The 12750-nt window shown below is 29.5% G+C and overlaps 1 protein-coding gene across 1 annotated transcript; it reads right to left on the bottom strand.

Annotated features, from left to right (window-relative positions):
• Window positions 1–338: 338 nt before the first annotated feature.
• On the bottom strand, window positions 339–4569 carry LOC124822855 (protein VERNALIZATION 3-like). The gene is made up of 4 exons (XM_047294930.2): window positions 4307–4569; window positions 4140–4201; window positions 3998–4038; window positions 339–846 (listed from the first exon to the last, which is right to left on the bottom strand). Exons 1-4 carry the CDS (start codon window positions 4508–4510, stop codon window positions 620–622), a joined length of 534 nt encoding a protein of 177 aa, XP_047150886.1. The 5' UTR covers window positions 4511–4569; the 3' UTR covers window positions 339–619.
• Between the last annotated feature and the right edge of the window lie 8181 nt (window positions 4570–12750).

Below are 12750 nucleotides of genomic sequence, written 5' to 3'. Positions count from 1 at the left end.
TATATATATATATATATATATATATATATATATATATATATATATATATATATATATATATATATATATATATATATATATATATAGATAGATAGATAGATAGATAGATAGATAGATAGATAGGTAGATAGATAAATAGATAAAAGAAATTATAAATTAAAATCACAAGATTAATTCAAATCAAACTGGATTTTTAATTAAATTTGGTTTGAATTTTTTATGTTCAAACAAAACTAAATCATACATAACATGTATATTTTTTAACAAAGAAAAAAAGAAAGAAAGCATTCCAAAACACCTCTATTAAAAATGTATGGTACGGATAAATGCAACATAAGTATTTCTAACACACTTTTATATTATAACATTTTTTAAATAGAAAATACATAAATGAAAAGAAAAAAAAAAAGAAGCAAGAAGGATACTTCGGTTCCATTCATGGATACATATATAGAGTTCTTGGTGCTATCCAACCGAGGAAATGATTTATTTGGTCTATGTTGATTTTAAGTTAAAGAGGCACTCATTTACTAGGTGATCATTGCGAATATTTCCGAAACCCTCAAGGAAGTTTAATTAGTACTTTATTTTGTTGTATACTATAAAGTTTTCTGTTTTGTTAATATAATCTCCTTCCACCAGAACCAGATTCCCTCTGAATGTTGAAATAGACAGCCGCAACGGGCAATCCAAGGTTGTAAAGTTCAGCAAATTCTCTGGTGTTGAAATTCTGGCGCCATCCTGGTGCATACACAGTCTCCCTACCCAATTGGCGAAACAACACAAACACGATACGATGAATCCCCATCATGGGTCGTGGACTCTCATATGTTACAACCTCATGACCTGTTCAAATAATTTGTATTTCTCATTTAGTTATGAACATAAATGTTACTCTCATTATCAACAATAAAGTAGTATATTTCAGTTCAGATATTAATAAGACATAAGGTCCTACTACTACTGCACATAAAAAGACTTCAAAGAACCTACGAGTGGATAAAAATTCGTCTACACTTTTTAAAAAAGCAAAGCCACTAGTGTTGTGTGCCTTTTCATATCTTCCAATTAGAAAATACTAGAAAATCTTAAAAACAATTATAAATGATGTCAGAAGAGAATTACGTGTCGTTTTCTAACTGATGAGATGAAAGTTTAGTCTCTCACGGTAACCCTAATGGACTCGAACTCAGGTTTGATCAAGAATTTTGGAGTTGAATTTAAACTTTTATGATTCTTATTCTACCACTTCCTTCACCTTGTCAAATTTTGTTAAACCCGTTGCATCAACAGGTTATGCAGCTTTTTCTATGATGTTCTGTTCTGATCTATAGACCTTGTAACTATGAAGGTTTTGGTGTTATCTTGTCATGTGATCTACAGAGATGGCCAACAAAAGGTAATCTATTTAATATGAATATTCTCCTTCAGTCATACTGTTGCTTTTCGTGTCGTTTCTTGAATAAAATCTTCTATCTTTTCCCACATGATTATGCGCTTTGAGAATTCGAATGCTCTGTGATTCTGATGGAAGAGAGAAAACAAACAAGGTTTCCATGCTTTTATGATTCGTTGTTTCCACCAGTCCAATTTTGACTTTTAAAAATGCGTGATATACTTTGATTTTCAATAAACCAGGCATATAAAGATGTTGTGATAATTTTGGAAATTTTATAAATTTATAGGTCTAAGTTACAAAGGAATCAAACTCATATATGCTCTATTTAGGTTCCTATACGAGTGAGCCTATAAAAATTTTCAAAATTGTTCTTTTTTAATTATTTTATTATGACACAAAGTTGTAGGTTTTTGTTTTTTAGAATTGAAGTGATATATATATATGTTCTACTTCGGTGAACTAGAGTGAAAGATTGAACAAAACTTCAAAATTATCACTAAGTTTAGAGGTTTAGAGGTTTAAAATTTGATTGTGATATAATCACTTTCATTTCAAGTTACTTGAAGACCATGCAAAATACAGACAATGCACATACAATTTAAAAAGATCACAATAAAAAAATATACATATGATTAATCCATGACTTATGTATTAGTTCTGCATTAATTTTCTGCAAATTTAATATGTATAAAAAAATAAAAACAAAAAAATTATTTAAAAAACAAACGCATATATATTAGGCTTTGATTATAAACCAAACCGAAATATAAAAGGTATTAGGTTGTGGTCATAGTTATAACTGAATCTTAGTATCTTCTCTAATTAAAAGTATTATTCAATTTTAATATTAACAAAATTCTAATATCTTTAAAATTAAAAAAAATTATATCAAAAAGAATTTAGGTTCTAGTTATTATTATGAAAATTAAAACAAATTTCACATTTTTTTTTATTTTTTTATTTATAATTTTATGTTTTGTTTTTTTATGGAACCGAAACATAATAAGATCTTTTCTACCTCAAATTTAAAAAAGTTACTCATTTTTAAAAATCTTAATATATTTTGATTTTATAACCGAAATACAATATCCAAAATAACATGCAAAAATCTTTTCCTACACCAATGTTATTTGGCTTATAATTTGGATTCTCAAACTACTATTGTATATTTTGAATATCATTATCAGCCAAGAGATTCTCTTATTTAATACTTGTACGTTGTAAAAATGACTTAATGCATCATCTCTATATTTTTTTTTCACTTTTAATCCTCTTAATTTGAATTTATTTAAATATATTATATATATGCCTATCTACCTATCTCACATAACATAATATTTAAGAATATGATTGATGTAACATATGCATGCATGTCATAATACCACAAAGTGATCATAGAAATCATCTCGAAAAAAATTAAATTTTAAGGATCAAAACCAATAAATAGGGGAGTGGTCAAGGCATGATTTTCTAATTACATTGCTTTCACACTCACATTTAGTATTCCTATATCCATGGGTAACGCACTCACTTTTCACTTTCACTATGTGCAATAATATCTATATATATTATCTGATGTTCTATGCTTTTATACCTCGCATATCCAACGTTTCGAAATTATATTAATGTTTCATATTATGTTAGCCATCGAAATAAATTCAAGACTCCTTTAGATCAAATTCAATTCAAAGCCAAATGTAAACTAGGAAGATGCAACCAATTAAAATTATTTATACTCCAATAAATATATATATATATATATATATATATATATATATATATATATATATATATATATATATATATATAATACTGTATAAATATTAACCAGATAAATAAAAATATTATTGGCAACAATGTTTATTGTAGTAAAAACATAAGAAAATGTTTAAGTGTACTATTTTGGACGATATATTCATACTTTGGGAAAGGATACGTACGACTCCTAACGACAAAAGATAGGAATTCAGAGATCAATGAAAAATAACTAATAGTTTGAAAATTTGAGTTCCTGTGTTGTTAGTAACTTAGACAAATCATACATAAAAAATACACTTAAAGAAAACATTAATTATGCTATTAAAATATAGATGTATTAGGTTTAAATATTAATTTTGTCTTTATTTTCATAATTTATTTAATTCAATTTTTATTTTTATTTTCAATTTGGTTTCAATTTTCCTCAATTTTGTTTATTTTGATTTTTACTAATCACGTTTAAAGAATTAATACTCAGTGATTAATATTTCCCACCTCTCAATTCATTTTCTTTATATAATTTTTTTTCTTTTTTATTTATGTTTTTTAATTTTATAAAGATGTTTACATGGTAAACAATCATAATATTTTATATTCAATTTAATTTTTATATTTATTATTTTTATTTAATTTAATCTGAATTTTTTTAAAATAAAATGGAACTGAATTAAAAGAAAATAGAACTAAATTGAATAAACTCAATAACATAAAAATGATATCAGTATTTAAGCCTAGATACAAAATACCATCAAATTTAAGTTAAAAAAAAGGTTTGAATATGTTTAAGCCAGCCCAGAGAGTAATAATTAGGTTAATAGAATGGAGGAATATCATACGTACCGAAACTAGGTCCCGTTGTTGCAGGAATATCAGTCACCAACCTGAAATACGTTTGAGAGTGAGTGATGGTTAAATGTTATAATGTATAATTGAGTTCATATAAACGAAGATTGATGGTGTGTTGGAACAACTTTTGGCTCACCAATGGAGGTATTCTCTCAAATTAGGGTCACTGGGACTAGGTGCATCGGGATCAACTGCGATCTGTTAACGAGAGAAATATGAAATTATATATTGCACTCAGTGGCAAACACAATCAGTTGAAGAAGAAGAAGAAGAAGAAGAAGAAGAGAAGGAAGAATGAATTACCAAGGTATAGAAGTTCCTGAGATCATCTCCACCGATAGTTATTCTCGGTTGGTTGAAAACTTGTGAAGGTTTGAATTCACATCCATTGGTGACATCTTTGTTATTGTAGCTGACCCTCATGGGAATGGAACATTGAAAGGGGTCCAACACATCCCCAATCACACGCCCTACAACCAGAGGGTCCCTACTTCCTCCAGGCATCATCAATCAGTTTCCTCAAAACAATAATACAACTTGCCTTGTTATCAGACAACCTACCACCTCCTCTCTATTTATACTCGACTCAATACCTTTTCAACCCACGCCTTTTCTCTTCCAAAATAATTAAAAGATCTTCGTCCTAGCACACAAGACACAAAAAGCTGAATTTTCTTGGGGACCCGCAAGTTTTTGAGGGGCTAGTTTTTCATATTCTCTCCTCCTGGCCCAGTAATATGGGAAAGTTATAGTTCAGTTGTTTTTTTCTTGATACCTGGTATTCGTTTAATGATAACACTATTTCATATTATATTATATAAATAAGGCTAAATCTTATTTATAAACTAAATAATTGAATTAAGTTTAAATCTATTTCTTAAACTTTTCACTGTTTCGTTTTTCTTTCCTTTACTATTACTGCAGGTTCGTCCATGTGACACGAAGCAAAATCTCGTACTTAAATTGGATACTGAACTCGTAATAGTATCTTCGATTGTCCTTCAAATGTTCGTAGAGATCCTTTACCTTCTGTTATCATTAAAATGAAAACCCATGAGCGTGAAAGGTGAAAAAAGGTTTGCCTTTTTTCAAATTATTAGACTGTTGCAGACAGTTGAAAAATTTCTCCAAAGTAAATAATCAGGTCATCATGAAGACAGTTGAAAAATCAATAAATATGGATTCACTGTCGAAAGATCATAATATTAAAATTTAGTAAAACATTATATATGTTATTGGTATCTGAATTTTGAGGTGACGTTTCATTTTAGTATCTATCTATGTTATTTATATTGTTTGATATATAACAAAATTTCGTAATTAAATTAAAATAACATATCTATTAGTTTTAAAATTTTAAAAACAAAAATATATCAAAATTTTGAAAAAAATGAATTCTAATTTATCGTTAGAAATTAAAAACTGAAAATATATTTAATACAAATGGAACAGAAATCATAATATTCAAATAATACATCTTTTTATATGTTATACATTATATACATTATGTATGTAAACGGATTATAAACATAAAATATATCATATGTATGTATTTGGTGTGAAACAGTGTTTCAAAAACATTATATACGGCAAGAGTCATTAAAAAATATTTAAATGTTAGATTTATCAATTTTATTATAAAATTTATTCATTGAATTTTTTTTACTTTATATTTATATTAAATCATTTTACTTTTCAAAATTTAGGTCTAAATTTATTTTTCTATTCCCAAAAGAAAACATAATTAATTTTCAAATATTAAAGTCGTTCAAAGTGCAATACTAGTGTAGTCAGTAGTGCTTACTATATGGTAATACTAACTATTTTAAATTTTTTAAATAAATAAATATTTATTTTATTGTTAGACTAATGTTAATTTAGTTGATAATAATTAAAATAAATACGATTATACCCTTAGGGTATGGTAATCTTATTTGTGTTAGAACGTGTCAGCGGAATGTTTGCATGTTTACAATAACCATGAATTGATTCTTTTGAAAATTTGTACCTTTTAAAATTTTCTCTCTAATCAAACTTATATAGCAGATAATTAAGCAAAGTAAATAAAGTAAGAGAAAAGAGAAATTTATATAAATGATTTTATACTAGTCAAATCAAAAGAATCATACGTCCAGTTGTTAATCTCCAACCAAGAGAGATTAGCGATTCACTATCGCAAAATCTATTAAACTTACAATCACCCATATACAAGTTTAAGGTTTAGAAAACACCTCTGTTGAAACTACAACAGATAAGACTTACTTCCCCTGAACACAACAAAGATGGAAACTTCCTTTGAATCTTCACGAAGGATAAACACTTCCTTTGAATTTTCACGAAGGATGACAACCTATACTCAGTAATAACAATAACACCTGATCACATTTCTAGTGAAAGTTCTCACTCTATCCACACCTAGTTTTTAAAACCTTTATAGAGAGTTTCACAATATCTCCAGCTTCTCATTTCTGTACTTTCAGTTAAGTGATTTAGAGTCACAATTGCTTAGTTTGTGGTGGTGCATAATTGATTGAATGTGTGCATTGCGTTTGCTTAATTCGCTTTTATGAAAACAATATTAGTCTTCACTTAGTTGGTTAATTTGTGTTGGATTAGGGGTGAGAGAAGTGAATAATTTTTGTTAATATGTGATTGGAAGCATTGCAATCGAACTAATGGCTAACCTATTTTTAATTCGTGTTTTAGTTAATTAATTTAGTTTGCACAATTTGTTCAAGCCCCCCCACTACGTGCTTGATCTTATGACAGAACCAAAAATTGGTCCTTGAGAGACGACCTAGGAGTCATTCCCTAGTTACTGCATTTAATCTACAATATTAATTTAAGTCGACCGCGACATTCGGCAACCAACGATACCAATTCCAACAATTGGTATTAGAGCTTTCTCTGATAGTTTTTCAAATTTTACGAAAATGGTCTAACATAACCAAGTATATGTTGATGGTGCTCTCATAACAGACCACCACTGTTTACTGATGATAACTATGCTTCCTAGAAAGTCATAATACAAATCTTTATGGGGTCTGTTGATAGAGGCATCTGGGAAGCAGTTGAAAACGATCCTTTTATCCCAAATAGATCTGTTAAACAAGAAAAACCTTATTTGTCTTGGACTACTGAGGAAAATAAAAGAGTATAGTTTGATAATAAGGCTACAAATATTATTTCTTCTACTGTTGTGCTTGATGAATTCTATAGAATATCTGTTTGTAAGACAAGACGAAAAATGTGGGAAGTTCTCAGAGTCACTCATGAAAGTACAAATGATGTAAAGTGTGCAAGGAAAAATACCTTGATCTAGGAGTACAAAATGTTCAGAATGCAACTTGGAGAAACAATAGCAGATGTGCAAAAGCGCTTCACTCATATCGTAAACTATCTCAATGGATTGGGTAAGACCTTTGATACTGATGAACTGAATGTGAAAATCTTAAAGTCTTTGGTTAGGTCTTGGCAGCCCAAGGTGATCGCAATCTCAGAGTCACAAAAGTTATCTTCAATGTCCATGGCAATATTGTTTTGGAAAGCTTCGCGAGTATGAGCTTGAGCTCAATAGATTGAATACGGAAGAAGGCCAAGGAAAGAAGAAGACCCTGACATTCAAAATAGAGGTTTCTAAAGGAAAGAGTTCAAGAGTAGATGATGACTGTGATGATGATGATCATATGAGTCTCATGATCAAGAAGTTTGCTAAGTTCATGAAAGTTAAGGGCAAGGACAAGTTCAAAAGTGAAAAGAAAGAAAAAAATGCTATGAATATGGTGAAAGAGGACATGTCAAAGTGGATTGTCTGAACTACAAGAAAAGTGAAGAAACAAAAGAAAAAAGATTTCACAAGAAGAAGAAGGCGTATATAGCTTGGGATGATAATGACTCAAGCTCAACTAGTTCAAGTGATTAATAAAGAAGCCAACGTGTGCTTGATGACTAATACTGATGACACTACAAGCCAAGTAAGTTGCTCTAGTTCTAAAACTTGTGAAATGGATTTGCGAAAAGCTTTTCTGGAATTGCTTAATGAGTCTGAGAAATTAGATGCTGCACATAAAAATTTGAAAAATGAATTTAAGGATTTGAAAATTAAATATGATAAGGCATTAAATGAATAAGTTATTTTAAGAAATAAAATCTGCAATTTAGAAATGAAAGAAATTACAATTGTTGAACATCCTATTGGATGCCTTTCATGCAAAAGTAACATGTTTGATATTGATATTCTTGAGAATCAGCTTAAAGAGGCAACTAAAAATAAAAATCTTGAAAATCCAAATTTTAATAAAAAAGACTTTCATAAAAATAAGCAAGCTCTAAAGTATAAGAGAACCCGTAGGGTATAGGTTGAAAAAGGAACTGTCTTTTATAGAAATTCAAATATTTTCACATGTTTTTATTGTATGAAAAAGGGACACACCTCAAACAAATGTAGATAAAACATTATGGTGTTCCAAATTGAAGATATGTGTTGAGATTGTTGATAGGAGGAGCACATGTTTAGCTGAACCTACAATCTTAGTGATATTTGTCTTCTTAATGATGACAACACATAATTAATATTAACAAATGTGTATGTACTATGTTATACATATTATATGCTTATGCTTACTGTGTTGTATTTGTACAAGCATATTTGTGAACATATTGTGTTGATTATTGCATACCACTGTGTTTGATATGTGATTTTATTTGTGTATGCATAATATGAGGTTTAGGAAATGAAAAACCACAAGCACCTAGCTTCAACTGTTTGAACTTTAAAGTGTGGCAAAACAACAAGTTTTAAGTCGATTATATTATTGGTAAAATCGACTAAAACTCATATGTTTGCACAAATATTTTTCAAGTGTGTTGTGATGAATTTTGAGAAGAAAAGTTTTCAAATATATGCTAAGTGTTACTACTTAATCGATTGCATGCATTCTGTATTCGACTAAGTCTATTAAAGATTTGAAAACTGTTTAAATGTTTGACATAACTGTCACAACGATCATAATTTTAAATATGTTGACCAACCATTTATTACAAATCGATTACATTAATTGTGCTTTCAATTAATGTCTTTGACTGCTGTTAATCTATTATAACTGTGATTTGTATTTGACTTGATTAATAGCGTAATCGATTAAAACGCGCCTGATTTGTCTTATACTATATATAGACGCATGATTAGATTTCTATAAGAAGAATTGATCTTTACACTTTCATATCTTTTCAGTGTGTTCTTTGAATTCTTACAAAAGAGAGAAAAGCTCCAAGAATCAAGAATTATCGTGGTGATAAAGTCTTGAGGATTTCTTGTGAAGCAAGATTGTTTTCATACGAAAAGACTGATCGTTTTGCACTAAAAGGTGCTTTCTACGTGATCAGGAAAAGCTTTGGCAAACGCTGAGAGTTGCTGGTATTACCTGTGGTGTTTATAGGAAGAAGAACTTGGTTCTAAAAAACAAAGAAGTGGGGTTGAATAATGTTAATGGAAAAATTTGTTTCGCAACCCTTTTGAAATAGCTTGTTGTCGAGCTTTGTGATTTTCTTTTAAATAGTTAGACACTCGACCTGATAAAAGATTATAACAAGAATTGGTTTTGTCGTGCTATTCAGAATGTACACTATAGAGTTTATAAGAACTTTCTTTATTGAAGAATAATAGTTTAACTTGGAAGGTTTTTGTATTTGGAAATAAAAACAATATTGTAGGTTTAGTAAGAGAAGCATTTAGTCAAAAGAAGAGATGAATGCACAAATATTTTATACTAGTTCACTACAATTGAGCTACGTCCAGTCTCCTCTATAATTTATACAAATATTTTATACTAGTTCCACTATAATCTTCAACAAGATTACAACTGAGTATTCTCATCACTCATGGTCTCAGTCAACGAATAACAATTGTTAAACAAGTGATGCATTGTATCTCAAACCAAGAGGGGGGTGCTGAATTGAAATTTTCCTTCAAAAATAATCTTTTCAAAAGCTTTGCAAAATCTTTGGTTTTCTTGAAATCAATAAAACAAGAATGATAGATAAAAAATAAAAGAGAAAAGGGAGAGAAAGATCAACAGAACAATATATACTGGTTCGACCAAACCTACATCCAGTCTTCCTTCAACAACCTGAGTTGAAGGGATTCCACTATAATGATACAGTTGCAAGAATATAGAGATATTCCCTCTCAATGTACTTCTCACCCACCTCAAAATCACTATAGTAACAAGATGTGAATACCCTCACAATCTTACCAAAAATAGAGAACACTTACAGCTCTCTTTACACCTTGAGAGAAGCACAAGAACACAATACTTAGATTATAAACGTTAAAACTAACCATCTAGGTACACTTCAGTAGTGCAGAATGAATCAGTACTGTTCAGCCCAGTTTCTTGATAGAATCTTGATGAGTAAATCCAAATTTGATCCTTGATTCTTCAAGACAGTTCTTGGGCGCTCCTGTAATCAATACTCAATCAAAATGTTAGTTATGAAATTGATAGCTCAAAAGATTAATTTGAAACAACATGCAAGACACTTATTTATAGGATTTTTTAATCCTGACGCACTTTAATCAATTACGAAATTAATATAATATATTAAGTTTTTCCTCCTACTTTAACAAATTTGTTTCTATTTAGATTTAACAGATTATACAATGCATACAATCGATTAAAAAATTCATATACGCCAACAATAAATTCATATGACCATTAGAAACAGTTAAGGCTTTAAATGAAATTGATTTTGACAAGAGACACATATTTAACCGATTTTGAAACTTATGTAATCGATTATGTTCAACACTTATGCAAAATTTCAAATTAATTTTCATTCCAAATAGATCAAGGCACTTATCAAACACATATTGGCATAGCATCGTGTTTTAATCGATTATACAACTTGTGTAATCAATTACTGTTAGAAACAAAGAAGCTTGTTTCTCAATACCAAGAGAGGGGGTGAATTGGTGATTTATAAAAATGTGCACTTTTCAGATCGTTTTGCAGAATTAGAAAGATCTTTAAAACTTTCTTGTGTTGTAAGTAAAGTGGGTATGTAATGAAATGTAAAGAGATAGAGAAAGAAGATGAAACACAACTTTTATCTTGGTTCGGCCTCAATGCCTACATCCAGTCACTCTTCCAATCAACCTTTGATTGAAGGATATTTCACTATAATGATTGGAGAATTACACCAAAGGTTTTACAATGAACACACTCTCACAATGTAAACACCTTTCCCACTTAAACAATCAAATATAGAAACGAATACACCTGCACACATAGAACCACACATTCTTGCTGCATAATCCCTTTGAGAATCCCCTCTCAAAGTCCAAGATCTTATCAGTCTTCTTCCTGTCAACCACGTATAAGGAAACACCACAATCACCGATTGTAGAAATGTTTATGGATCACATCAAATACACCTGAGTAGTATGAATTAGATAAGTCAATGCAGTCCACTAAGTGCCTCTCAAGAATGCTTCAAGATTCTTCAAATTCTTCACGTTCTTGATTCTTTGGAGCTTATGACAATCTGTAAAACTATCTTAGATAAAGTATATTAGGTATGAAAGTGTACAAAAATGATCAAGTCTTTTTTTGAATTTCAAGTAATGCGTCAATTTATAGTATTTATCAGTACAGACACAAAACAATCTGATTACGTTACTTATGTAATCGGTTACATTATAAAAAACCAGATGTAATACAATTACAACTAAGTCAGCTCTTAATTGAATGCACAATTAATGTAATCGATTTACATTTAATGCTAGTCAAACATATTTAAAAATATGGCCGTTAAAGTATTTTTGACTAAGCTGTAAACAGTTTTCAAAAGATAACAGACTTAATTGATTACATGAAATGTGTAATCGATTAAGCTTGACACTTAAGCATATTTTGAAAACTTTTTCTCTTCAAAAACTCATCATAGATTTGAAAATGATATATGCAAAGACACGAGTTTTAATCGATTCACCAACTAATGTAATCGATTCAAACTTGTTTTGCCACAGTTCACCACATATGTATTAAACACAAAAACACATTTTTGTTGTTATGACAACACACTAGTACAAAAACAGCGTACAACGTTGAATATTTTGGATCTTTACGTCGAATTCGAGAACGACGTCATACCGGGAGACGTTAAATTGACATCGAATTTAAAAAATTTAACGTTAAATTTAACGTCGAATTTTATCAATAAACGACGTTAATCAATTTTTTTATTTTTTTAAATTAATTGTGATCTCTTTTTACAACACTACGAGATCTGAAAAGCAGAAAAGCAACAAATTTTAGTTTTTGGTATCTTGTAAAGCATGAACTATGAACGTGTAATATAGTATCAATAACAAACAACAATGACAAACAACAAACAAGTCCAATCAAACAACAAACAAGTTCAATCAAACAACAATAACAAACAAGTTCACCCAAACAATAATAACAAATAAGTTCAACAAAAAATAACAAGAAACAAGTTCAACAAATAAAAGTTCTTCAAAACGAAAATGAAAACGAAAGCTAACCTTGGTTCATCGGAATAAAGTGTTACCACACGTGAGAGAGAAAGCAGAATGTGCCTAGGAAGGACAATAACAATAAAATAATCGGTCAAAACAAACAAAAATCATACCTAAAGTAGTAAATTAACATGCATTTGTATCAAATGACAGAAATTTTACATGTGATGGTCGTCAAACTTCGTTCCAGAAAAGTTTGAGCAGA

This window comes from Vigna umbellata, chromosome 4, assembly GCF_029865625.1.
Source record: "Vigna umbellata cultivar VRB3 chromosome 4, Vumbellata_1.0, whole genome shotgun sequence".
NCBI lineage: Eukaryota > Viridiplantae > Streptophyta > Magnoliopsida > Fabales > Fabaceae > Vigna > Vigna umbellata.
Note: the sequence above shows the minus strand (reverse complement) of the source record. Positions and strands in the feature narration are given on the sequence as shown.

Excerpts from the sequence above, each read along its gene's own strand:
- LOC124822855 (XM_047294930.2), bottom strand. The coding sequence starts at position 4,510 with ATGATGCCTGGAGGAAGTAGGGACCCTCTGGTTGTAGGGCGTGTGATT. Across the intron at positions 4,202-4,306 it reads TCAGGAACTTCTATACCTTG|ATCGCAGTTGATCCCGATGC; the intron begins GTAATTCATTCT and ends TCTCGTTAACAG. Across the intron at positions 847-3,997 it reads AACAACGGGACCTAGTTTCG|GTCATGAGGTTGTAACATAT; the intron begins GTACGTATGATA and ends TTATTTGAACAG.